This window comes from Bubalus bubalis, chromosome 14 (assembly GCF_019923935.1).
Source record: "Bubalus bubalis isolate 160015118507 breed Murrah chromosome 14, NDDB_SH_1, whole genome shotgun sequence".
Lineage (NCBI taxonomy): Eukaryota > Metazoa > Chordata > Mammalia > Artiodactyla > Bovidae > Bubalus > Bubalus bubalis.
This window is the reverse complement of record NC_059170.1, coordinates 61,029,270-61,053,252: the sequence shown is the minus strand read 5'-3', so window position 1 is coordinate 61,053,252 and position 23,983 is coordinate 61,029,270. Positions and strand designations below refer to the sequence as shown.

General features: G+C 36.9%; 1 protein-coding gene across 6 annotated transcripts in view; it reads left to right on the top strand.

The window, feature by feature from the left end:
* MLLT10 (MLLT10 histone lysine methyltransferase DOT1L cofactor) overlaps positions 1 to 23,983 on the top strand; it is a 210,452-nt gene that overhangs the window by 46,378 nt on the left and 140,091 nt on the right. For all 6 annotated transcript variants that reach the window (XM_044928157.2, XM_044928156.2, XM_044928158.2 and 3 more), the window contains exon 4: positions 8,776 to 8,830. In XM_044928157.2, the coding sequence (XP_044784092.1) occupies positions 8,776 to 8,830 (55 nt within the window). The remainder of the gene's footprint in view (positions 1 to 8,775; positions 8,831 to 23,983) is intronic.

Here is a 23,983-nt window from a genome sequence, read left to right as displayed (position 1 = left end):
TAGCCTGCCCCTTACGTGGAGTGGTTGGCCCAGGGTCACTGGGAGATTTGGGCAGATTCTATACATAAAAATTCAGGGGCTCTGCTCCTGGTTCTCTCCTCTTCTGGATTCAGATGTCACTTTCCTGAACTTCTGGTTCTTCAGATATTAAGACTGCAGGAGCCACTACAGGCTGACTGTGGCTTGTCTTCAGACTAAAAGTCCCAGAAGAGGGGGAACTCTTCTTTTGCTGGTCCTTTCCCAATTTTGACCTCTGGTGGGAAACCAGCATCTATCTGGCTGCTTATCCTGTGTAAGGGTTTGTCTCTTATAAACTTTTTTTTTTTTCTTATAAACTTACTTAGGCATTTTAGAAGTAGAAATTTATTTTATCATGGATTTAAAAACATTTGGTATCTTTGAATTTATTGCAGTTTTTATCTCTTTTAGCATTAAGTGATTTCATCTTTGGACAGCAGGATCCTCTTTAGGTTGCTTCAGATAGGTCCTTTTGACAGGACTAAAGCAATCTTTTACAACCTCCTTGCTATTTAATAGAACATTGTATTTAGGGCATACTTGACCTAGACCTGGAACCATCCACTTCTCTCAGGAGTCCTGGTTGCTTCAGGAAATGCTATTTGGAGACCCCAGCCTGGGAGATAGGCGTGTTTATTTCTACTATGGTAGTCGTGAATCTTTCTAAAACACAAGAAAAATAGGTTAATTTATATTTATTTTTTATCTTTTGCGTAAAAGAAGAAATAATGATGGTAAATGTTTTATCCAACAAAAAATGTTTCATGCCATAATTACATCTTTCATATAATACGAGAAAGATCAAACTTAAAACTTGAATTTATCCTTCTTATTTAGCCTGTGGTTTTTTTTTGTTGCAATTATAGTCTTACTGCTTTTTGTATATATAATGAATGGTGTTCACAATCTGAGTAAACCAGCTGAATGGATTGTTATATAGTTACATCTTCCTAAAGGTCAGTATTTTGGGTGAACTTAATTTAGTGAAGTATAGTGAGTTTTATACTTTGGGAAAAAAGCTAATTTAAAGTAGAAAAAGTATTTGGGAATTGATGCTTACATTATAAAGATGGAAAATAGTTGTATGCTTTCTTACTACACTACATGAAGTAAAATAGAAACAACCATCTTATATAATTTCTGTGTGTTTGGACCATTTCAATTAAAACGTTCTCCTCCCTCATCCCCCTTGGTAAAATGTGAGACTGTGGAAACCAAAAAATAAAACTAAAATGGGGGTGGGGAAAAGGTAAGCTCGTGTATGTGTGTGTGTTTTGGCTGGCGGGGGGTGGGGGTGGGGGGCTCCTAATCATCTGTGTACCAGGATTGACTTGGGTATTTTAACAGTTCAGTTCAGTCGCTCATGTCCGACTCTTTGTGACCCCATGAACCGCAGCACCCCAGGCCTCCCTGTCCATCACCAACACCTGGAGTTCACTCAGACTCATGTCCATCGAGTCGGTGATGCCATCCAGCCATCTCATCCTCTGCTGTCCCCTTCTCCTCCTGCCCCCAATCCCTCCCAGCATCAGAGTCTTTTCCAGTGAGTCAACTCTTTGCATGAGGTGGCCAAAGTATTGGAGTTCCAGCTTTACCATCAGTCCTTCCAATGAACACCCAGGACTGATCTCCTTCAGAATGGACTGGTTGGATCTCCTTGCAGTCCAAGGGACTCTCAAGAGTCTTCTCCAACACCACAGTTCAAAAGCATCAATTCTTGGGTGCTCAGCTTTCTCTATAGTCCAACTCTCACATCCATACATGACCACTGGAAAAACCATATCCTTGATTTAGACGGACCTTTGTAGGCAAAGTAGTGTCTCTGCTTTTGAATATGCTATCTAGGTTGGTCATAACTTTCCTTCCAAGGAGTAATTGTCTTTTAATTTCATGGCTGCAGTCACCATCTGCAGTGATTTTGGAGCCCAAAAAATAAAGTCTGACACTTTCCACTGTTTCCCCTTCTATTTCCAATGAAGTGATGGGACCAGATGCCATGATCTTAGTTTTCTGACTGTTGAGCTTTAAGCCAACTTTTTCACTCTCCTCTTTCACTTTGATCAAGAGGCTCTTTAGTTCTTCACTTTCTGCCATAAGGGTGGTGTCATCTGCTTATCTGAGGTTATTGATATTTCTCCTGGCAATCTTGATTCCAGCTTGTGCTTCTTCCAGCCCAGCGTTTTAACAGTACCTCTCACTAAATAAGAATACGTCTGTGAAATTCTAGTAGTAACATGTATAGCTGTAGCCTACTGTGTGAAACTTTTCAGGTTGGATTGGTTTACTGTAAGATCTAGAATTTCTGTTTTCCTGAATCTGATCCTTTTTTCTTGAACGTAGGGTGAAGCCTCTAACTATAACTTAACCTTCTTTTTTTTTCTCATTATCATTTTTTTCTCTCAAGTCTCATATATATCTGTTTTTACCTTTTTTGGGAAGATATAATAGTATTTTATTTATTAGCATGTAGTTTTCTCTTAGAGTTTTCTTCTCTGCATTTTGCTTTTTTTTGGCCACTCCATGGGGCATGTGGGACCTTAGTTTCCCAGCCAAGGATTGAACTGTGCCCCCGAATGGTAGGTAGAATCTTAACCACTGGACTGCCAGGGAGGTCCTTTTCTCTGCATTTTTAAACTGACTTAAAATCTTTGTGAATATAGCATTAGCTTCCTCACTGTTAAACAGTTTAAATAAAAATTTTATGGTTATAAACAGCCATATAAAGTATTTTTGTGCATATATCTTTTCATGTCTTGAGATTAAAGCATATAAATAATATAAAGATCATTAAGATATGGTACTTAATAATCGGTATTTTTATTATATTTCCTTTGACTCTGGAAATGAGTTAATTGAATCAGTATTTTTCTTGAAGCATATCACTAAATTGTTCTCCAAAAGAATTAGATTATAGTGCCATCAACAGTATATGAAAATAAATGTTCACTGCACTTTGAACATTACGGATTATTTTTTAAGAAAAGATTTACTAACTTAAGTGGGCAAAAACGCCTATTCTGTGTGACTTTTATATTCATATTTATTTGGATATAAGTGAGGTTAAATGGTTTTTCATAGATTAGCTACATCTACTTTTTATTAGATTGAAGTACAGTCAATTTACAATGTGTTAGTTTCAAGTGTATATAGAAAGATGATTAAGTTACACTCACACACATATGCATATGTGTGTGGTCTGTTTCAGATTCTTTTCCATTATAGATTACTGCAGGGTATTGAGTAATAGATCCCTGTGCTATACAGTAGGTCCTTTTTGTTTACCTGTTTTATATATAGTGGTATGTATATGTTAATCCCAAAGTCCTAATTTATCCTCCTCACATCCCCTTTGGTGACTTAAGTTTTTCTCCTAAATGTTTGAGAGTCTATTTCTGTTTTGTAAATAAGTTCAGTTGTATCATTTTTTTAAGATTGTACATATAAGTGATACCATATGATAATTGATTTCTGACTTTTTTCATTTAGTATGATCATCTTTAGGACAACCATCCATGTTGCTGCAGATGGCATTATTTCATGCTTTTTAATGGCTAATATTTCACGTATATATATATGTGCACGCACGCACGCACACACCCCTACATACACACACACCACATCTTTTATATCCATTTCTCTATTGATGGACATTTAGGCTGCTTAGTGGAGGTGATGGAATTCCAGTTGAACTATTTCAAATCCCGAAGCATAATGCTGTGAAAGTGCTGCACTCAATATGCCAGCAAATTTGGAAAACTCAGTAGTGGCCACAGGACTGGAAAAGGTCAGTTTTCATTCCAATACCAAAGAAAGGCAATGCCAAAGAATGCTCAAACTACCGCACAATTGCACTCATCTCACACGCTAGTAAAGTAATGCTTAAAATTCTCCAAGCCAGGCTTCAGCAATATGTGAACAGTGAACTTGCAGATGTTCAAGCTGGTTTTCGAAGAGGCAGAGGAACCAGAGATCAAATTGCCAACATCCGCTGGATCATAGAAAAATCAAGGGAGTTCCAGAAAAACATCTATTTCTGCTTTATTGACTGTGCCAAAGCCTTTGACTGTGTGGATCACAAGAAACTGTGGAAAATTCTGAAAGAGATGGGAATACCAGACCACCTGACCTGCCTCTTGAGAAACCTATATGCAGGTCAGGAAGCAACAGTTAGAACTGGACATGGAACAACAGACTGGTTCCAAATAGGAAAAGGAGTATGTCAAGGCTGTATATTGTCACCCTGCTTAATTAACTTATATGCAGAGTACATCATGAGAAACGCTGGGCTGGAAGAAGCACAAGCTAGAATCAAGATTGCTGGGAGAAATATCAGTAACCTCAGATATGCAGATGACACCACCCTTATGGCAGAAAGTGAAGAAGAACTAAAAAGCCTCTTGATGAAAGTGAAAGAGGAGAGTGAAAAAGTTTGCTTAAAGCTCAACATTCAGCAAACTAAGATCATGGCATCTGGTCCCATCATTTCATGGCAAATAGATGGGGAAACAGTGTCAGACTTTATTTTTTGGGCTCCAAAATCACTGCAGATGGTGACTGCAGCCATGAAATTAAAAGACACTTACTCCTTGGAAGGCAAGTTATAACCAACCTAGATAGCAAATTATTCAGAAGCAGAGACATTACTTTGCCAACAAAGGTCCGTCTAGTCAAGGTTGTGATTTTTCCAGTGGTCAAGTATGGATGTGAGAGTTGGACTATAAAGAAAGCTGAGCACCCAAGAATTGATGCTTTTGAACTGTGGTGTTGGAGAAGACTCTTGAGAGTCCCTTGGACTGCAAGGAGATCCAACCAGTCCATTCTGAAGGAGATCAGTCCTGGGTGTTCATTGGAATGACTGATGCTGAAGGTGACACGCCAGTACTTTGGCCACCTGATAAGAAGAGCTGACTAATTTGAAAAGACCCTGATGCTGGGAAAGACTGAGGGCAGGAGGAGAAGGGATCGACAGAGGATGAGATGGTTGGATGGCATCACTGACTCAATGGACATGGGATTGGGTTCACTCCGGGAGTTGGTGATGGACAGGGAGGCCTGGTGTGCTGCGGTTCGTGGGGTCGCAGAGTCAGACATGACTGAGCGACTGAACTGAACTGAACTGATACCTTGACTGTTGTAAATAGTACTGCTATTTATATTGCATTGGGGTGCATGTATGTTTTTGAGTTTTTTCTCTGGATATATATAGTCAGTAGTGGGATTGCTGGGTCGTTTAGTTGCTCTATTTTAGTCTTTTGGGAACCTCTGTTCTGTTTTCCATAGTGGCTACACCAGTTTACATTCATACAAGCAGTGTAGGAGGGTTCCTTTTTCTCCATACCCTCTCCAGGCAGCTTGTATTATTTGTAGGCTTAAAAAAAACAACAAACCTTATTTGAGGGCTGCTTTCTTGTTGTGGTGTGCGGGCTTCTCATTGCGGAGGCTTCTCTCGTCACAGAGCATGTGCAGAGCGTGTGGGTGCATGGGCTTCCGTAGCTGCGGCACCTGGGCCTGGTTGCCACTTGGTAGTGGAATCTTGCCAGACGAGGGATTGAACCTGTGTCCCCAGCATTGGCTGGCAGATTCTCAATCACTGGACCACCAGGGAAGTCCTGTAGACTTTTTAATGATGGTCATTCTGAGTACTGTGAAGCAGTACCTCACTGTAATTTTTATTTGTATTTCTCTGATAATTAGCAGTATTGACCACCCTTTCCTGTGCCACGTTGCCAGGGATTGAACTGGGAGCCTCGGCACTGAAAGTGTGGAGTCCTAATCACTGGCTCGTCAGTGTTGCCTTATTGTTTTGCTGTCTAGGTGTCTGTCCATTGATGAAGTGGGGACTTGATATCCCTACCATTATTGTATTACTGTCCGTTTCTCTTTTTCCATTAATATTTACCTTATGTATTGATATGTTCTGATGTTGGTTGCATATACATTAAAGTTGTTTCATCTTCTTTGATTGATTCTATGATCTTTATGTAATGATCTTTGTCTCTTGTAACAGTCTTTATAGTCTGTCTGGTACAAGCAAAGCTGAGTTACTTTTGATTTTTCTATTTGCATGGAATACTTTTTTCCACCCTCTTATTTTGTTTGTGTGATACAAGCATAACTACTCTGACTTACTTTTTATTTTTTCATTTGCATGGAATAATACCTTTTTCCACCCTCTCATTTTTTTATGTGTGCAATATAAGCATTGCTACTCTGACTTTTGATTTTTCCATTTGCTTAAAATACCTTTTTCCACCCTCTCACTTTGTGTGTGTCTCTATATCTGAAGTGAGTCTCTTGTAGGCAGCATGTATGTGGGTCTTGTTTCCATATCTATTTAGGCAGCCTTTTGGTTGGAGCATTTAGTCTGTTTACATTTAAGGTAATTATTGATATATGTGTTCTTATTGCCATTTTGTTAATTGTTTTGGATTTGTTTTGTCGGTCTTTTCCCCCCATTCTTCTTCGTTTTCTTGTGGTTTGATGGCCTTTTTGGGTTGTGTTTCTGTACTTCCCTGGTGTCTCAGACGTTGAAGAGTCTGCCTGCAATATGGGATACCTGGGTTAGATCCCTAGGTTGGGAAGATCCCCTGGAGAAGGAAATGGCAACCCTCTCCAGTATTCTTGCCTGGGAAATCCCATGGACAGAGGAACCTGGCAGGCTACAGTCAATGGGGTCGCAGAGTTGGACACTACTGAGTGACTAATACTTCCATACTTTGGGTTATGTTTGGATTCCCTTTTCTTTTTTATGTGTGTTATCTATTACAGATTTTTGGTTTGCAGTTACCTTGAGATTTTGGTATAGTGCTCTGTATATGTATAGGATTGTTTTAAGTTGCTGGCCTTTAAATTTCAAGTGTATTTTAAAAAACCTGATTTTGTATTCTCTTCCCATCATGATGACTGTTTCTGATATAATATTTTACATCTAATTGTTTTGTATATGCCTTAACTGCTTCTGGTGGATGTAGATGATTTTACTTCTTTGGTCTTTATCCTCCCTAATCAGCTTGAGTGAGTGAAGTCGCTCAGTCGTGTCGACTCTTTGTGACTCCATAGACTGTAGCCTACCAGGCGCCTCCCTCCATGGGATTCTCCAGGCAAGAGTACTGGAGTGGGGTGCCATTTCCTTCTCCAGGGGATCTTCCCAACCCAGGGATGGAACAGAGGTCTCCCGCGTTCCAGGCAAACGCTTTAACCTCTGAGCCACCAGGGAAGCTGTGTACTTACTTACTGTTTTATCTTAACTTCCTGCTCTTTATTTTCCTTTGTAGCTCATTTATCTTAGGGTATTATATGCTTCAAACTGATAGCTTATGGTGAACGGTGTTGGATTCGTCATCTCTGAAAATTTAGCTTTAATTTAGAAGAAAAATTTAGAAGAAAATTTAGCTTCAGGATCAGGTACCAGGCTTGACCACTCAAGGCTCTTGTGTGGCAGAAGTTTCATTACAGTGTAAAAGGACAGAGAGGCTACTGACATAGACATTAGAAGAGAGTGGAGAGTGCCCTCCTCTCTAGTTTTAGCAAGGGACCTAGATACTTTTTCAGTTGGTTATTTTTTTTATTTTTTAATTTTATTTTATTTTTAAACTTTACATAATTGTATTAGTTTTTCCAAATATCAATCAGTTGGTTATTACAGTAAATCAAAGAATGTCTCAAGGTTGTAAAGGTCTTACCAGACCCACTCCCACAATTTACATTTTAAGATAACAGGATTAGTCAGAAGGTTCTTAAGAAGGAGAAGCATGTCCTCAAGCAGGATACTTTGTTGTTATATAATACTTAGTACAGAGTTTAAGATGAGTTGTTTTGTTGTGTAGTCATCAGCTCTGGGCTTAAAGGAAAAACAACAACAACAGCAAAAAAGGTTTTATGTGACTAAGACTGAGGAATGTAGGGAATAAAACCTTTGTCCTTTTCTCCTCCTTTTGAGCCCCAGACCCCTTTCTCCTCCTTGGGCACCCTGGACGTCTCATCAACCTACCTAAGAATTGACTTTCAAAACCTCTTTGGAGAGTAAGGAAGCGTACAGATAATAAGTAGTTATATATGACTTTATGACTTCTAGGAATATAGTCTTTATAGTAAGACAGTGCCACTGAAAACTCTTTAATTATTTTTATAATTATTTCAGTCCTCTTGTCAGTAGGGAAAAGAAATGGTAATACTGGCTTGGTGTTTATTTCTGGTTTTAAATTGTGGGAGTGGTAGAGAGAGGGATCCATAATATATTACTGAGTATCATTGTGCTGTGAATGAAAAGAATAATGGGAATAACTAGAGCAGTTCTTGCCTTCCATAGGCAGGTCAGCACATATGAGATCATAATCTGCTTAAATCAAAATTCTGAATTTGAATTTGCCTCTTTATTTCAGGAGAAACCAGATCCAACTGACTGTGTAATAATCCTGGTTGATTCTACTCAGACAGTAAAGGGATAGAGGCAAATATTAAAAACCGTGCCCAAATACTGTGTTCAGAGGATCTTTTTATTTTTATTAATACAACAAAAAGGAAAAAAGTCTTAACATTTTACTGTTCACTAAATTTTACTTTTTAAAAGTTCTTGTCTGGTACTCTGAGGATGATCACTTATCATAGAGAATTACTTGATGAGGATCTTTCTGAAATATTCTTGGTGGCAACTAAGAGAAAATGCCACTACCACATTTTGAATAGTTTTGAAGTTACAGGGAAGATGTTATATTTTGGTAATCTGAAAAATCTCTTTGTTTCCTCCCCTTTTAATAGAGATGTGAACTGTGTCCTCATAAGGATGGAGCTTTAAAAAGAACAGATAATGGCGGTAAGTGCAGAAAATTTTGAAAAAACTTTTCTTTAGAACTGGAGTGCAGATGTATTTTAAAATATCTGGTAATTCATTTGTATCAAAAGTGATGGCCACTCAAATATTTTTTTAACAGTACTGGATATAATGTTTTCTTTTCATGAATTTTCTTTTTATTGAAACACAACTTTTCTACTTTTTGAACAAACTTGGTATATTTTGTTTTGTGTTTTTAGTGCAGAATGATCCACATCTAATTAAAATTTTGAGTTTTTTTTTTTAAATGAATACAATTTCTTATATTAGTTGGGAAAATAAGCCACTTTTTTTTTCTTGGTTAGGGATAAAAATCGATTGTTTTAAATTCCTTTTTCCCTCTTTTGTGTATTGCTAGACAAATGATGTTGCCAATGAATGTTAATTTTGACACCCCGTGGATCTTTTGTTTGAATATAAAGAAATTTGATTTCTCTTAAATTTTGGTGTGCTTTCCTAAGGCCCTTTTATATTTCTAGTTTTCATTTCCATTTTTAGTTACCTTTCTCAAAGAAATCCCATGTTTCTTTATAGCTCAGTACCATTCTTATTAAATGTGTAGGCATCAATTTATTCATCTGTGGCATACTATGAAAATTAAGTAACTGATGAATCTCAAAAAGTAGAGATTAAGCCACTGTTCATATGTACTTCTGTTTTGGGCAGCCAACTCTATGAAGTGTTTTGGCATAGAATAGTGTCATGACATGAGTAAATAAAAGGAAAAAATAGTGTTTTTGGATAGCAATATATCTGTTTAAATTTAATGTTTAGACCATAAGTCACATTATCCAAAATTTTAAATATTAAAAACCCTCCCTCCTACTGCTGTTCACCATCTACACAGTTTCTCAGTAAATTTTCTGCCACCAACATAGTTTCTATTACTTTTTTGCATATACCAACAAATATGAGGAGACATAGTTTTGTAACTTTAATACAAATGGATTAATAGTATGCATACTCTCTTGCATCTTAAGTTTTTTTTCCTGAACAATTTATCTACTATCAGTATAGAGCTTTATTTATTACTGCATGTTATGGAATTAGTCACCTGTTGATGGACTTTCTAATCTTTTGTGTTTTTGACTGCTGCTTGTATATATGTCATTTTGCTTGTATGCAGTGAAATCTGTAGGATTTTATTAATTCTCAGATGTAGAACTGTTGGATCAAACATTTTACAGTTAATTTTGGTAGATATTCCCAAATTATTCTGTTTAGTGGTTGTACCAGTTTGTGTTCCCAGCAGTAATGAATGAAAACCTATTCTTTATGTCTTTGGTAATCCGGTAGGTGAAAGTATCTCAGAGCTTGTATTTTGCATTTCTCTTATTATGACTGAATCTGAGCATCTTTTCATGTTTTTAAGAGCAATTCATGTTGTCCCTTCTGTGATCTCTTCATATGCTTTTTCTATTTAGTCGTTGATCTTTCTCTTTTTGATTTGTTGGAGCTTTCATAGGAGCACTTCATATATTAGGCTTTTTTGATGATTCATTCTTGCTGTTAATCTTTGCTCTTGGGGTTTTTATCTGTACAGAAGGTTTTGATTTTTATTTAGTTGAATTTATTAATCTTATGTGTCAGGGCTTCTGATATTTTGAACCATTAGTTAAACAGGCTTTCCCTACTCCAGAGTTATATAGGGAATGCTTTCACATTTTCCTCTAAGTTTGTTTTTTGTTTGTGTTTGGCTGCAATGCACAGCATGTGGTATAGTCTGACCAAGGAATGAATCTGTGCCTCTTGTAGTGGAAATGTGGGAGTTCTAACCACTGGACCACCAGGGGAATACCTTCTCTAGTATTTTTATGACTTCTTTTTCCTTTCTTTCCTTCTTTCTTTCAGTTCATTTTTCCTTATTGATTTGCAGTGCCATCTGTGTTATAGTCTAAATTTGGTGTGTATTTAAAAGATTCTAAATTCTGTTCCAAAATTATTTTGGAACATGAAATGCATTTTCCTGTAGAAATGCTAATTGTATTTGCAGTGTGGTTAGCAAAATCCCACAGTGTGCCTGATACATAGTATTAATGATACTGTTCTTTAAGATCTAATACCCATTTTTCCAGGAGCCTGGTGAGCTACAGTCCAAGGGGTCAGACACAACCTAGCAACTAACAGCTGTTTTTCATGCTGGAAAATTATGTTCCAAGTTTTAATTTTCTTTCTCTAGTGATCATGATCAGGAATTTCTCAGTTTTACTTTTTATTTTCTTCAATGTCACCTACTCCATAGATCTTTGTTGAAGGTAAGTGTTTTAACATAGATTGGTGTGTGGAAAGTGAGTTATAGGCAAAGGGAGAAGCAAAATATAAAGACCCAGGTGTATCAGGGGTTTGCATTGTAAAGTTTGAATGGTAGGCCTTCTGAGAGGTGGAGCTTCTTTTCCCTTTCCCTTGCTTGTCTTTTCCCTCCCTCCCTCCCCTCGTGCCCCCTCCCCCAGTCTTGACATGCCTTCCTTCCCCACCTTCTCCCTTTGTTTTTCTTCTCCCCCTCCCGCTTTTTAGTTCAAGACTTGGTCCTGATGATTATCAGGAGCCATTGAAGCTGAGGGATGACATGAGTTTTCTGTTTCAGAAAGATCTCTCTGACAGCCTTGTGAATGGGTTAGAAGGGTATGAGACCAGACCAACTATAAAAAAGAAAGGTGTAGCTGGGTCCTGTGCGCTTTTAACATACTTAAAATCAGTTACATAGGAAGAGATAGAAAAAAAAAATTGTAGAGGTAATTCAGTCTGCCATTTTATTGACTGAGGTCTAGCCAAACCTTTATGGAAATCTCTTGTGAATGATTTTAAGGCTTTCCCAACCATCATTGTCAAAGACAGGAAGTGTACAATTGAGGGGGGCCAGGCAAGAGGCAGTGTCAGCTTATCTGTATTCTTGAAGAGGAATTTTTAAAATGAGTTGACGGCCACTGATAGACACTATCTGACAGAACAATTAGAAGAACTGGAATACAGCAGGGTTGTATATTCATAACAATGTATAATATCATGCACTTTCTCTATTGGAGTTAAAAGCTGTTTTTCAAGGATAGTTTTGATTATTCCTATTTTGTGTGAGTTGCTCAGTCATGTCTGACTCTTTGCTGCCCCATGGATTGTAGCCTACCAGGCTCTTTTGTTCATGGGATTTTCTGGGCAAGAATACTGAAGTGCGTTGCCGTTTCCTTCTCCAGGGGATCTTCCCCAACCCAGGGATCGAACCTGAGTCTTCCGCATTGCAGGCAGATTCTTTACCATCTGAGTTCCTATTTTGAGGGGCTATAATTTATACTCTGATGTTGGAATCTACATTCTACAAAGATAGAACTTTGCTTTATTGCAGTGAATCCAAGGGAGAGATACTGAGAAACTGTTTGAGATAGAAGTAGTGGGAGGGTTAAAAATGAGGGAATGGACATGAGAGATACTAAAGTGATTAATTTTTACAGATATAAAAATAGTTTTACTGTGGAAAATTTTCAAGCATACGTACAAGTAGAGAGAATCCCTACCTTGGTATCTAGCTTTAACAATGACCAAGTCATAGCCAGCTATTTCCTTTCTACCCTCCCCTGTCCGTCTTCTGATGAGTTTAAATTTTGTGAGCATTCTTAACTTAGGTGGATATTTTAAAAATGCGCAATATATCGTCACACCTAAAAATAATTAACAAGGATTTCTTTAATCCATGACATACGCAGTCATTGTTCAAAATTTATTGATTGTCTCCTGTTTTCTTTTATACTTGTTGAATCAGGATCTCACAAAGGTCCATAAGTTAGATTCAAATAAGGTACATACATTGCAGTATCTGATATTTCTCTTAGGTCTTTCTGTGGTCTCCTTTTCCCCTCATTGTCAGTTTGCGTATGGGAAAAAAATACCTGAATCATTTGCCCTGTATTGTTTGTCCACAGCACACTTAGTTGATTAATCTTAGATGAGTGTGTGTTGTGTGTGTGTGTGTTTTAACATGTCACTTTGTTCCATGTATTTTCTGTGCGTTAGTAGACTAAAGTGGACATTGGAATTATGTAGTCATAAACCAAGTAGTGTCATGGATTGCCTGAGCCATCAGGTAAGAGGGAGAAGCATGTGGTTTTGTACTTCTAGCCTCCAGAACTGAGAGTGTGAGAGAATATATTTCTTTTTTCTTTAGCTACCTAATTTGTTGAAATTTTTATTACTGCCCTAGGACACTGGTACACTTGTGTTGAGAATATTTGCATTTATATTCATAAAGTGTATTGGGCTGTTACTGTATTTTCTTACGCTTTTTTGTCTGACCGTGGGGCATTTGATACCATACTGGCCTCATAGAATGATCTAGGAAGTGTTGCCTCTTCAAGTTTTTCAGAAGTTTGAGAAGGATTTGTGTTTATATTTCTTTAAATTTTGGTGGTATTCAATTATGAAGGCATCTGGTACAGGGCTTTTCCTTGTTGGGAGGTTTTTCCTTGTTGATTGAGTCAGTCTCTTGTTCTAGATCTATTCAGATTTTCTTTCTTGAGTCATTTTTGTTAGTTTGCATTTTCCTAGGAATTTGTCCGTTTCCTGTAGGTTAACTGATTTGTTGGTGTACATTTGTTGATGGTATTCTCTTTTAATTCTTACTTTTGTTAAGGTCAGCAATAATGTTCGCACTCATTTCTGAATTTAGTCATTTGTCTTTGTTTTCCTAGTCAGCCTAAAAGTTTGTCAGATTTGTTGATCTTTCAAAGAACTTTGGTTTTGTTGATTGTTCCTGTTATTTTTCTGTTTTCTATTTTATCTCTAATCTTTACACCTCTCTTTTTCCTGCTGGTTTAGGGCTTAGTTTGCTCTTTTTCTAGCTTCTTAAGGTAGGTATATAATTAGAAACCCTGTATTATTACTATTTTTATTTTATGTATAGCACAACTATATTATCTTGTAATAAACGAAGAAAAGAAACTGAAAAACGATATATACATATACATATCTGTGTGTGTGTGTGTGTGTGTGTGTGTGTTTGTGTATAAACATATATATGTCTGAATCACTTTGCTGTACACCAGAATCTAAGACAACATTGTAAATCAACTATACATCAATTAAAAAAAAGAGATCCTGTATATATTTAAACTGTCACTCCCTTCACTGCATTTCACCCCACTCAAGCATCTTCCTTGCAACATAGGTATTATCAGGTATGAATTTAACTGGAGTGTTGCTTTCTATGTATCACATAAAATTTCGTATGTCATTTATATATGTTTTCCATTTGTCTTATTTTTCAGTTTCCATCATGATTTCTTCTTTGACTCGTTGGTTATTTAAGAGAATATTGTGTAATTTCCATATATTTGTGGATTTTCCAATTTTCCTTCTTTTATTGAATTTTATTTTCATTCTATTGTGGATTGGTAAGATCTGATTTCAGATCTTTTAAAATTTATTGACACTTGTTTTGTGACTGGCACTGTTACCAGTCTTGGAGACCATTTGTGGATGTTTGAGAAGAATGTGTATTTTGCTGATTTTAGTGCAGTTTTCTGTATACGTATATTGAGCTTAGATAGGTTGTAGTAGCTCTTCTATTTCTTTAGTGGTTTTCTAAGTTCTACCCATTACTGAAACTTGAGTAAAGAACAGCCTGTTTCTCCCTTCAGTTCCCCCCTCCCCTGCCCCGCCCCTGCCCATGTATTTTGGAAATCTGATGTTTGGTGCATGTATGTTTATAATTGTTTTTTATGTTCTTGGTGTTTTGACTTGCTTTTCAGTATATAATGCTCTTCTTTGTTTCTTGTATCAGATTTTGATTCTTACTTCGCTTCCCATGTATATATTTTTAAATGGTTATCCTGGGGATTACAGGTAACCTCTTAAACTTAAAACACACTTCATCCAGGTTAAAGGATACAAGAGCAAATGCCAAAGTCAGTCCTCCTTCCTTAGTTCTGTTAAAACTTAGAATCACAGTCCTTTGAGGGCAAGCTCTGCTTCACCCCTTCAGGAACCAGGGGCCAGAGTTTGGCACTAGGAACATGGGATGCTGTCTTCAAGAGCATTGTCAGGCTAGTAAGTGGTAGAGCCTAGGCAACTGAAAATGACACAGAACTGTTACAGTTTTTAAGTTGCCTTTGTGTTGTTTACTTGGTACTGTAAACTTTTGACTATCTTCCAGAGTAGAGTTCTGACCAAATTGGTTTTGACATTTTATGCTCCATTTTCTGGTGTTTCTGTAAGATCACAGGCTCTTGGAGATGTCATCAGTCCAGATGCTTCATTTTTGACCTTTATTTACCAGTTTTCAAGAGACATGTATATTATTTAGTTGTCAGTAACAGAAATAGATCTGGATATCTGAAGCAAAAAGAATAAATGAAAAGATATAACTCACAGAGTTGGAGGAAACAATGAGTGCTCGAGTGCTTGCATTTTGGAGTTATTAGAACCAGAAACAAGTAGAATCTCCTCAAGCATGGTATTCTAGTGAGAAGAGGGAATGGATACTGAACAAGCTTAAATCATGGCTGTCTTAACAGTAGTACTACTGTATGACTTAATGGATATGGTTGAAATGAGGGAAGGGAGTTGCTCAGATTTCTTTGTGGACAGCTGAATATCGATGGTCTTTTACTGAGTTAGAGAGTGTTGGATAGAGAGTTGTTTTGGAAGTAGAGATCAATGCTGAGATACTCTTTTTATGTGTTGAATTTAAGATGATGGTGAGATTGCTAAATAATGTAAATGTCAGTAGGAAATTGAATATAATTATCAGCTTTTAGCTCTTACCATTCCTGCTTCTTTACCATGTAGTTTCCTTCCTGGGGAGGTTACCACATTGTTGATATCTATCTGGAGCCATTTTCTGCATACATAAACACTTTTTACACAAATGTAGAATATAGTGTTTTATGAATTGCTTCTTCATTAATAATGTACCTTGGAGATCACTGCATATAAGTAGTAAAAAACTCTCTGTCATATACATCTGTATGTTATTTAATTGTAAAAATGAACTGTAATTTATTTAACCATTTAACCATAATAACATTTAGTTATTATTAGTCTTTTTTAAAAAACAATACTGCAGTGAATAACCATATATAATGTAATCATAGATATGTGGGTAATTTGCTGTAGGCAAAAATTCCTGGAAGTGGAATTGCTGGGTCAGAGGGTATGTGCATCTGAAATTTTACTGGATTTTGCCATATCCCCTCTATTGAGATGTACTAATTCACATTACATGAGAAGAGACTGTTTTCGACATGGTTTCCTCAGCACAGTTGCATGATTACCTGAGCCAGTTTCAGTTTGGGATCGTTGATCAGATTCACAAGTCACAATTGACTTACCCAGCACCAAATACACCTATAAAGGAAAAGCATATACAGTTACAATACAGAGGCCTCCAAACTCTGATGCAGGTTTTGATGTTGCCAGCGTTTTGATTGTAAGGTTGACGTGCAAGTACAGGTAACATTAGCACACATTTAGCCTCTATATTTGTAAGTGGTTAGCTCTTTTATTTTAACATAGCTGTAGACCATAAATTATAAGTCATACAATATATATTCCTGACAGCCAAGTATAGCAGGCTAGTTGTTCTGGGGTTAGTTATTAGTACATGGCAGACCCTATAGGACCGTCATCTATCTTTAGGGTTGATGTTGCAAGAACAATCAAGATATTTTCCTCAGGAGCCTAAAAGAGGGATTCAGAATATAGCTTTTAACCCTTTCCATCTATCAGTATTAAGAATATTTTAATATTTTTCTCTCTGGTGGGTAAAAATAAACATAGCCTTAATCTGCATTTCTGTTATTATGAGAGAAGTTGAACACCTCTTCATATGCTTAAAAACTATTTTTATTTTCTTTATATGAAGTTTTCATGCATATTTTTAACTCATTTTCCTTTTGGTACATTCCTCATGGAACATTTGTTGATAGTTATGTAAGAGCTCTTAATGTATTAGGGAAATTAGCCCTTTGGAGTATTACAGGGTTTTTTCCTCCTAAATGTTGGTTTGTGTTTTGATTTTGCCTTTGGCCATACAGAAATAAGTGATTATGTTATCGTCATTAAAAAGAATTCTCCTGGTTTGGTAGCATACTGGAAGGGCTATTTTCTATACCAAGATTATTTCACACTTTGGGGTAGGCTTTTTCTAGTATGTGGCTTATACATTTTTTAGATTAATGATCCATCCAGAATTTATTGTAATGTGAGCTATGAGGTATGGAGCTATTTTTCACCTAGGTGACTATCCATTTGTTCCAAATACATGTTTTGAATAATCTTATTTCCCCTGTTGAATTCAAATGACACTTTTTAAAAATACAAAGTTCACATGTGATTTGGCTTCATTTCTGGACTTTGATTTTGTTTAGTGATGTGTCTTTTCGTGGCCGGTCCTACACTGTTTTAATTGTTCCAATTTCATATCTTGCAGAGATAACCCTTCCTCATTATTATCTTCCTCTCTTCCATTTTTTCTTCTGCTCTCCCACATTTTCTTGTCTTTAAAAAAAATTCTTTTTAATTTTTGAAGAGTGTTTTGGTGTTTAAAGAGTGTCAATGGTGTTTTGGCTCTACTTGTTTTTCTCTAAGCATTTTTTAAGTCAGCTTGTTTAATTTGTTTTAATTAATTTAATGTTTTGGAATACTTACAGATTTCCTGAAAAGTTGCAAAGATAATACAGAGAGTTCTTGTATACCCTTTATCCAGTTTCTTCATTATTAACTTTGTACAGTAACATGGTGTATCTGTGAAAACTAAGAGACAATTGTATGTTACTATTAACTGAATGCTATACTTTAAATTTTTTTCATCTTTTCTGTTTTATTAATGTTCTTTTGCATTTAGCTTCCATGTCTCTTGGTCTCCCGTGGTCTGTAACACTTTGTCAGTCTTTTTGGTTTTGCATGACCTTGACAGTCTTGAATACTGGCCAGGTACCTGATGAATGTCCCCTTCTGGATTCCTCTGATGTTTTTCTCCTGGTATGGGTTTGGGGAAAGAGTACCACAAAAGTTAAGTCCTCTTCTCATCATGTCAGGGGGTACAAATATCCACGTGACATTACTGATACAAAAGTGTTCAGCATTACTAATCACTGTAGAAATGTAGATGAAAAATCACAATGAAGTCACAGCACACCTTTGGAATGGCTACTATATTTTAAAAAAAAAATTACAAGTGTTAGGCTGTGGCGAAATTGGAACCCTTGTGCACTGTTAGTGGGATTATAAAGTGTCATAGCTGCTATGGAAAACAGTACGGAGGCCCTTCAAAAAATTTAAAAAGATTACTATAAAAAAGAAGGATCCAGCAGTTCCACTTGCAGTGGATATATCTAGAAGCAGAGTCTCTGAGAGATATTTGTGTACTCATGGTCACAGAAGAACTATTCATAATGGTCAAGAAGTATAACAACTCAAATGTCTATCAGAGGCTGAATGGATAAACAAGATGTTATATACATAAAATGGGACATTAATCTCCCTTCTTTTTAAGAACTGTACTACTACTGAACTGTATCCTTGAAAACATTGTCAGTGTACTGAAGTTTGTTAATGTGCTTTTAAAATATTAAAATCTGTATGCTCTTATTTTTTATAAAGATTTATTTATGTATTTTTCTCTGCACTGGGTCTTTGTTGCTGCATGTGGGCTTTCTCTAGTTGCGGTGAGCAGGGGCTACTCTTCGTTGTGGGTATGTGGGCTTCCTGTTGTGGAGGCTGCTCTTGTTGGGCTCCATGGGCTCTAGGGGAGCACAGGCTTCAGTAATTGCAGTGTGTGGGCTCAGCAGTTGTGGCCCACAGGCTTAGTTGCTCAACGGATGTGCAGTCTTCCTGGACCAGGGATCAAACCCACATCCTCTGCATTGGCAGGCAGATGGATTCTTTACCACTGAGCCACCAGGGAAGCCCTGAAAATTTTATTTTTAAAAAACAATTTCATTTATTTATTATTTTTGGCTGTGCTGAGTCTTTGTTGATGCAAGAGCTTTTCGCTAGTTGTGACGAGCAGGGGCTGCTCTTGTTGTGGTGTGTGGGCTTCTCATTGTGGTGGCTTCTCTTGTTGTGGAACACCAGCTCTCGGGTAAGAGAACTTCAGTAGTTGGAACTCCTGGGCTCAAGAGCACGGGCTGTGAGCCCCTGAATGAGTTGTGGCTCACTGGCTTAGTTGCTCTGAGGCATGTGGGATCTTCCCAGATCAAGCCTGTCTCCTGGATTGGTGGGCGGATTCTTTACCACTGAGCCACTAGGGAAGCCCAAAATTTTATTTTTGGAGAGTAAATATGTATAGTATTTTTTATCAGCCTGTTATTCTTTGTTGGATCAGTAGTGTGTCAGTAGTGATAAGCCCTATTTTTATTCTTAATATTGGTGATTTGTGGTCTCTGCTTTTTGTTTTGTTTTACTTTGTTGTTTTGGTTTTTGGAGTTTGATGTTTGGTTTCATTTTTCTTTAACAAGGGTAACTGGAATTTGTCAGTTTTGTTCACCTTTTTAAAGAATAAACTGACTTTAATTTTTAAAGTTATCTCCCTTTTTTTCTGTATTTTACTGATTTCTCCTTTAATCTTTATGATTTCCTTCTTTCTACATACTTTGTATGTATTTAGCTCTAATGTTTTAACTTCTTCATGGCGGCACCTTAGATCTTTGATTTTAGATCTTCTTTTCTAGTTCAGTTCAGTTTGGTCCAGTCGCTCAGTTGTGTCCGACTCTTCGCAGCTCTATGGACTGCAGCACACCAGGTTTCCCTGTCCATCACCAACTCCCGGAGCTTGCCCAAGCTCATGTCCATGGAGTCAGTGATGCCATCCAACCATCTCATCCTCTTTTGTCCCCTTCTCCTCCCTCCTTCAGTCTTTCCCAGCATCAGGGTATTTTCCATTGAGTCAGTTCTTCACATCAGGTGGCCAAAGTATTGGAGTTTCAGCTTTAGCACCAGTCCTTCCAGTGAATATTCAGGACTGATTTGCTTTAGGATGGACTGGTTGGATCTCCTTGCAGTCCCAGGGGCTCTCAAGGGTCTTCTCCAACACCACAGTTCAAAGCATCAGTCTTCAGTGTTCAGCTTTCTTTATGGTCCAACTCTCACATCCATTCATGACTACTGGAAAAATGATAGCTTTGACTATATGGACCTTTGTCAGTAAAGTAATGTCTGTGTTTTTTAATGTGCTGTCTAGGTTTGTGATAGCTTTTCTTCCAAGGAGCAAGTGTCTTTTAATTTCATGGCTGCAGTCACCATCTGCAGTGATTTTAGAGCCCCCCAAAATAAAGTCTCTCCCTGTTTCCATTGTTTACGCATCTATTTGCCATGAAGTTTTAGTAAAAGTATATCTTTTCTAGTAAAAATATTTAAAGATTCAAGTTTCCCTCCTAACATTTTTACTGCATTCCACAGAATTTGATATGTTGTTTATTTGTTGTTAGGTCAAAATGTTGTCCAAATTTCTCCTGCTTTTCTCTTTTACCCCCAAATTTAGAAGTCTCATTTATTTGCCAGTTACATTGCTAGATAGGTAATTGTTGGTTGCTTATTTAATTTCTTTATTGTTAGCAATTCCACTCTGGATGATTTTAGTCCTTTAAAGTCCACTAAGACTTATCTCAAGGCCCAGCATATTTATTATCTGTGTTGGTGAACGTGTCTTATGTATTCTACTGTTGAATGAATATAGTGTTGTGGTCAGTTAGATCAAGACAGTTTTTATTGTTAAGCTCTTTTATGTCTGTATTGATTTTGGGGGGGGAGGGTGAATCTAGTTCATCTATTAATTGCCGAAAATCATATGTTAAAAATCTGTTAAGGTTGGAACATTGTCAAGTGTTCCAATCTGTCAAGTGTTGCTTCATATATTTTAAGTACATATACTTTCCTAATTGTTATTATGTCTTTTTATTGATACCCCTTTATTGTTACAAAATATCCCTTTCTATCTATGGAGTGTTTGTTTTGTAGTACATATCTGATATCAGAAGAGTCACTCCTGCCTTTGTATTCTTACTATTAGCAGAATATATCATTTCCCATTGATTTGCTTTTATTTTCTTTAAACTTAACAGAGTTTTTTAATTTATTAAGTGTTTCTCTTTTTGTTTTTGGTTTGTTGTTGTTTAGTTGCAAAGTTGTGTCCAACTCTTTGCAACCCCATAGTCCTCTGGCCATGATATTTCCCTGGCAAGAATACCAGAGTGGTTTGCCATTTCTTGCTGCAGGGAATCTTCCTGACCCAGGAATTGAACCCATGTCTCCTGGCATCTCCTGCATTGGCAGAATTCTTTACCACTGGGCTACCTACCACTGGGCTACCTAGGAAGCCGCGTGATGTTTCTCTTACAGGCAGCATATAGTTTGGTCATTTTTTTAAAAGTCTACTCTGTCCCTCTCTGGAGAAGGAAATGGCAACCCACTCCAGTGTTCTTGCCTGGAGAATCCCAGGGACGGGGGAGTCTGGTGGGCTGCCGTCTCTGGGGTCACACACAGTTGGACAGGACTGAAGTGACGCAGCAGCAGCAGCTGTCCCTCGCAGTCTTTAATCTTGTCTCATTAACTATTGTGTATAAATGATTTAACATTTAATACAAATTAAAATTTGAATTGAGGTCTATTTTTTTTTCCTTTTGAACTTTTTATTTTATATTGGAGTATAGCCAATTAACAAGTTGTTGATACTTTCAGGTGATCAGCAGAGGGACTCAGGCATACATACACATGTTGGATTGAGATCTATTTTGAGATTTATTCTTTTAAAAAAGCTTTATTCAGATATGATTGACTTTGAAATATATGACATTTACTAATGTATGTACATGAAACCGTTAACACAGTCAAGTCAGTGAACATATCCATCATTCCTAAAACTTTCCTTATATATCTTTATAGTATCTCTGAGTTACCTGTTCCTCTTTGCAGCCTCTCCCAGGTCACCAGTGGTCTGCTTTCTATTACTGTAGATTAATTTATGTTTTCTAGAGTTTTCTACAATTGGAGTCTATATGTGTGTCTAGACATACAAATATGTATATAATATACATGCAAATGTTTTGTCTGGTTTATTTCCATCATTATAAGTATTTTGAGGTAATTCTTCTTGTTACGTGTATCAATATTTCATTTCTTTTTGTTGTTTACTATTATTCCTTTGTATGGTTATAGCAGTTTATTAACCTGTTGACAGATTGTTTTTAGTTTTCAGCTATTAAAAATGAAATTTTTAACATTTGAGCACATGTATGACCATAGGCCTTCATTTACTTTGGGTAAATAAGAATGAAATGGCTAGTTAATAGTAAGTGCATGCTTAATTGTTTAAGGAACTGACAAACTGTTTTTTCTAAAGTGGTTGTAACATTTTACATTCCCATCAGGAGCAGTTGAGACTTCCAGTTGCTTTATATCCTCTTCAACACTTGGTATAGTCAGGGTTTGTTTTTGTTTCTTTTCAAGTTGCCATTAAAGAAGAATAGCTTTATGGGAGTTTGTTTGAGATGATTTTTGTCTCATTGGTTATTATAAGATATTGGATATAGTGTTAAACAGTAAATCTTTGCTTCTTATCTATTTTATGTAGTAATGCGTATCTATTAATCTCATACTTCTAATTTATCTCTCTCCTCTTCGAGCCCTGTGGTAATCATAAGTTTGTTTTCTATGTCTGCGATATCCTTATAGTTTTAATTCGCATTTCCTTAATGAATAATACCTTTGATCCCCTTTCCATGTACTTATTTGCCATTCTTGCATCTTTGGTGATGTATGTATGTATTTTTGCCTTTTTAAAAAATTCCGTTGTTTTCTGTTGTTGATTTTTAAAATATAACAACTTTATTCACATAGTATACAATTGAACCATTTAAAGCATGTAATTCAATGGTTTTTACAGTATTCAAAGACTTGTGCCACCATTATCACAATTAGAATTTTTATCAGGCCAGAACTATGCACTGTAACATTCACGTCTCATTTGCCCTCAGTACCTTCAACCTGGGCAGCTATTAGCCTACACTTTGTCCAAATATAATGTATAGTTGGTCCTCCAAATATATACGTGATTCCTCTATATCCAAGGTTTTACATCCATGGATTCAAACAACTCTGGATGATGTAGAACTGTAGTAGTATTTACTATGGAAAACTTACTTTTAAGTGGACCTGCAGTGTTTAAACTTGTGTTTTTCAAGGGCCAGCTGTATGTCCTTGCTGCTTTCCATGAAGATTACAGTTATCCTAAATTTATTATAATTCCTTTGTTTGAACTGATACCAACTTAGCTTCAATAGCATGCAAATATTCTGCTCCTATACATCTACACCCCACAACCTTTCTGTTGTTTTTTCAAAATTTGTGTCATGCATTTATCTTTTAAACTATTTTGTTGTTCAGTTGCTCAGTTGTGTCTGACTCTTTCTGACCGCTATGGACTGCAGCACGCCAGGCTTTCCTGTCCTTCACCAGCTCTTGGAGCCTGCTCAAACTCATGTCCATTGAGTTGGTGATGCCATCCAACCATCTCGTCCTCTGTCTTCCCCTTCTCCTCCTGCCTTCAGTCTTTCCCAGCATCAGTCTTTTCCAGTGAGTTGGCTCTTCACATGGGGCCAAAGTGTTGGAGCTTCAGCTTCAGTATCAGTCCTTCCAATGGATATTCAGGGTTGATTTCCTTTAGGATTGACTAGTTTGATCTCCTTGCAGTCCCAGGGGCTCTCAAGAGTCTTCTCCAACACCACAGTTCAAAAGCATCACTTCTTCAGTGCTCAGCTCTCTTTATAGTCCAGCTGGGCTATATGCTCTTTTTCTTTATATCCTCTGTAACTTTTTCTTGAAAACTGGACATACTGACTATGTCCACTCTGGAAGGTAGGGTCTTTACTCATGGTTTAATTTTGTTGCTTGGTGTTACTTGCCTTTTAAGTGGTTTTCTATATAGTTTTGTTTTTTTTTTTTTTTTTTTTTTTTTAAGTGTGCTTTCTTTGTCACTTTGATTTCTAAAGTCTGTTTTTGTAGCTTGTGTTCAACTAGTGTTTTGGCAAAGACTTGCTTGAATACTAGGTGCTAAGATAATGTGCAGTAGAAGTGAGAAGGGAGAGGGGTTCAAAAAAAAAAAAAGAGAAGAAACAACTCTCCAGTGTTTGTGGATTGACTCTGCTGGGATCT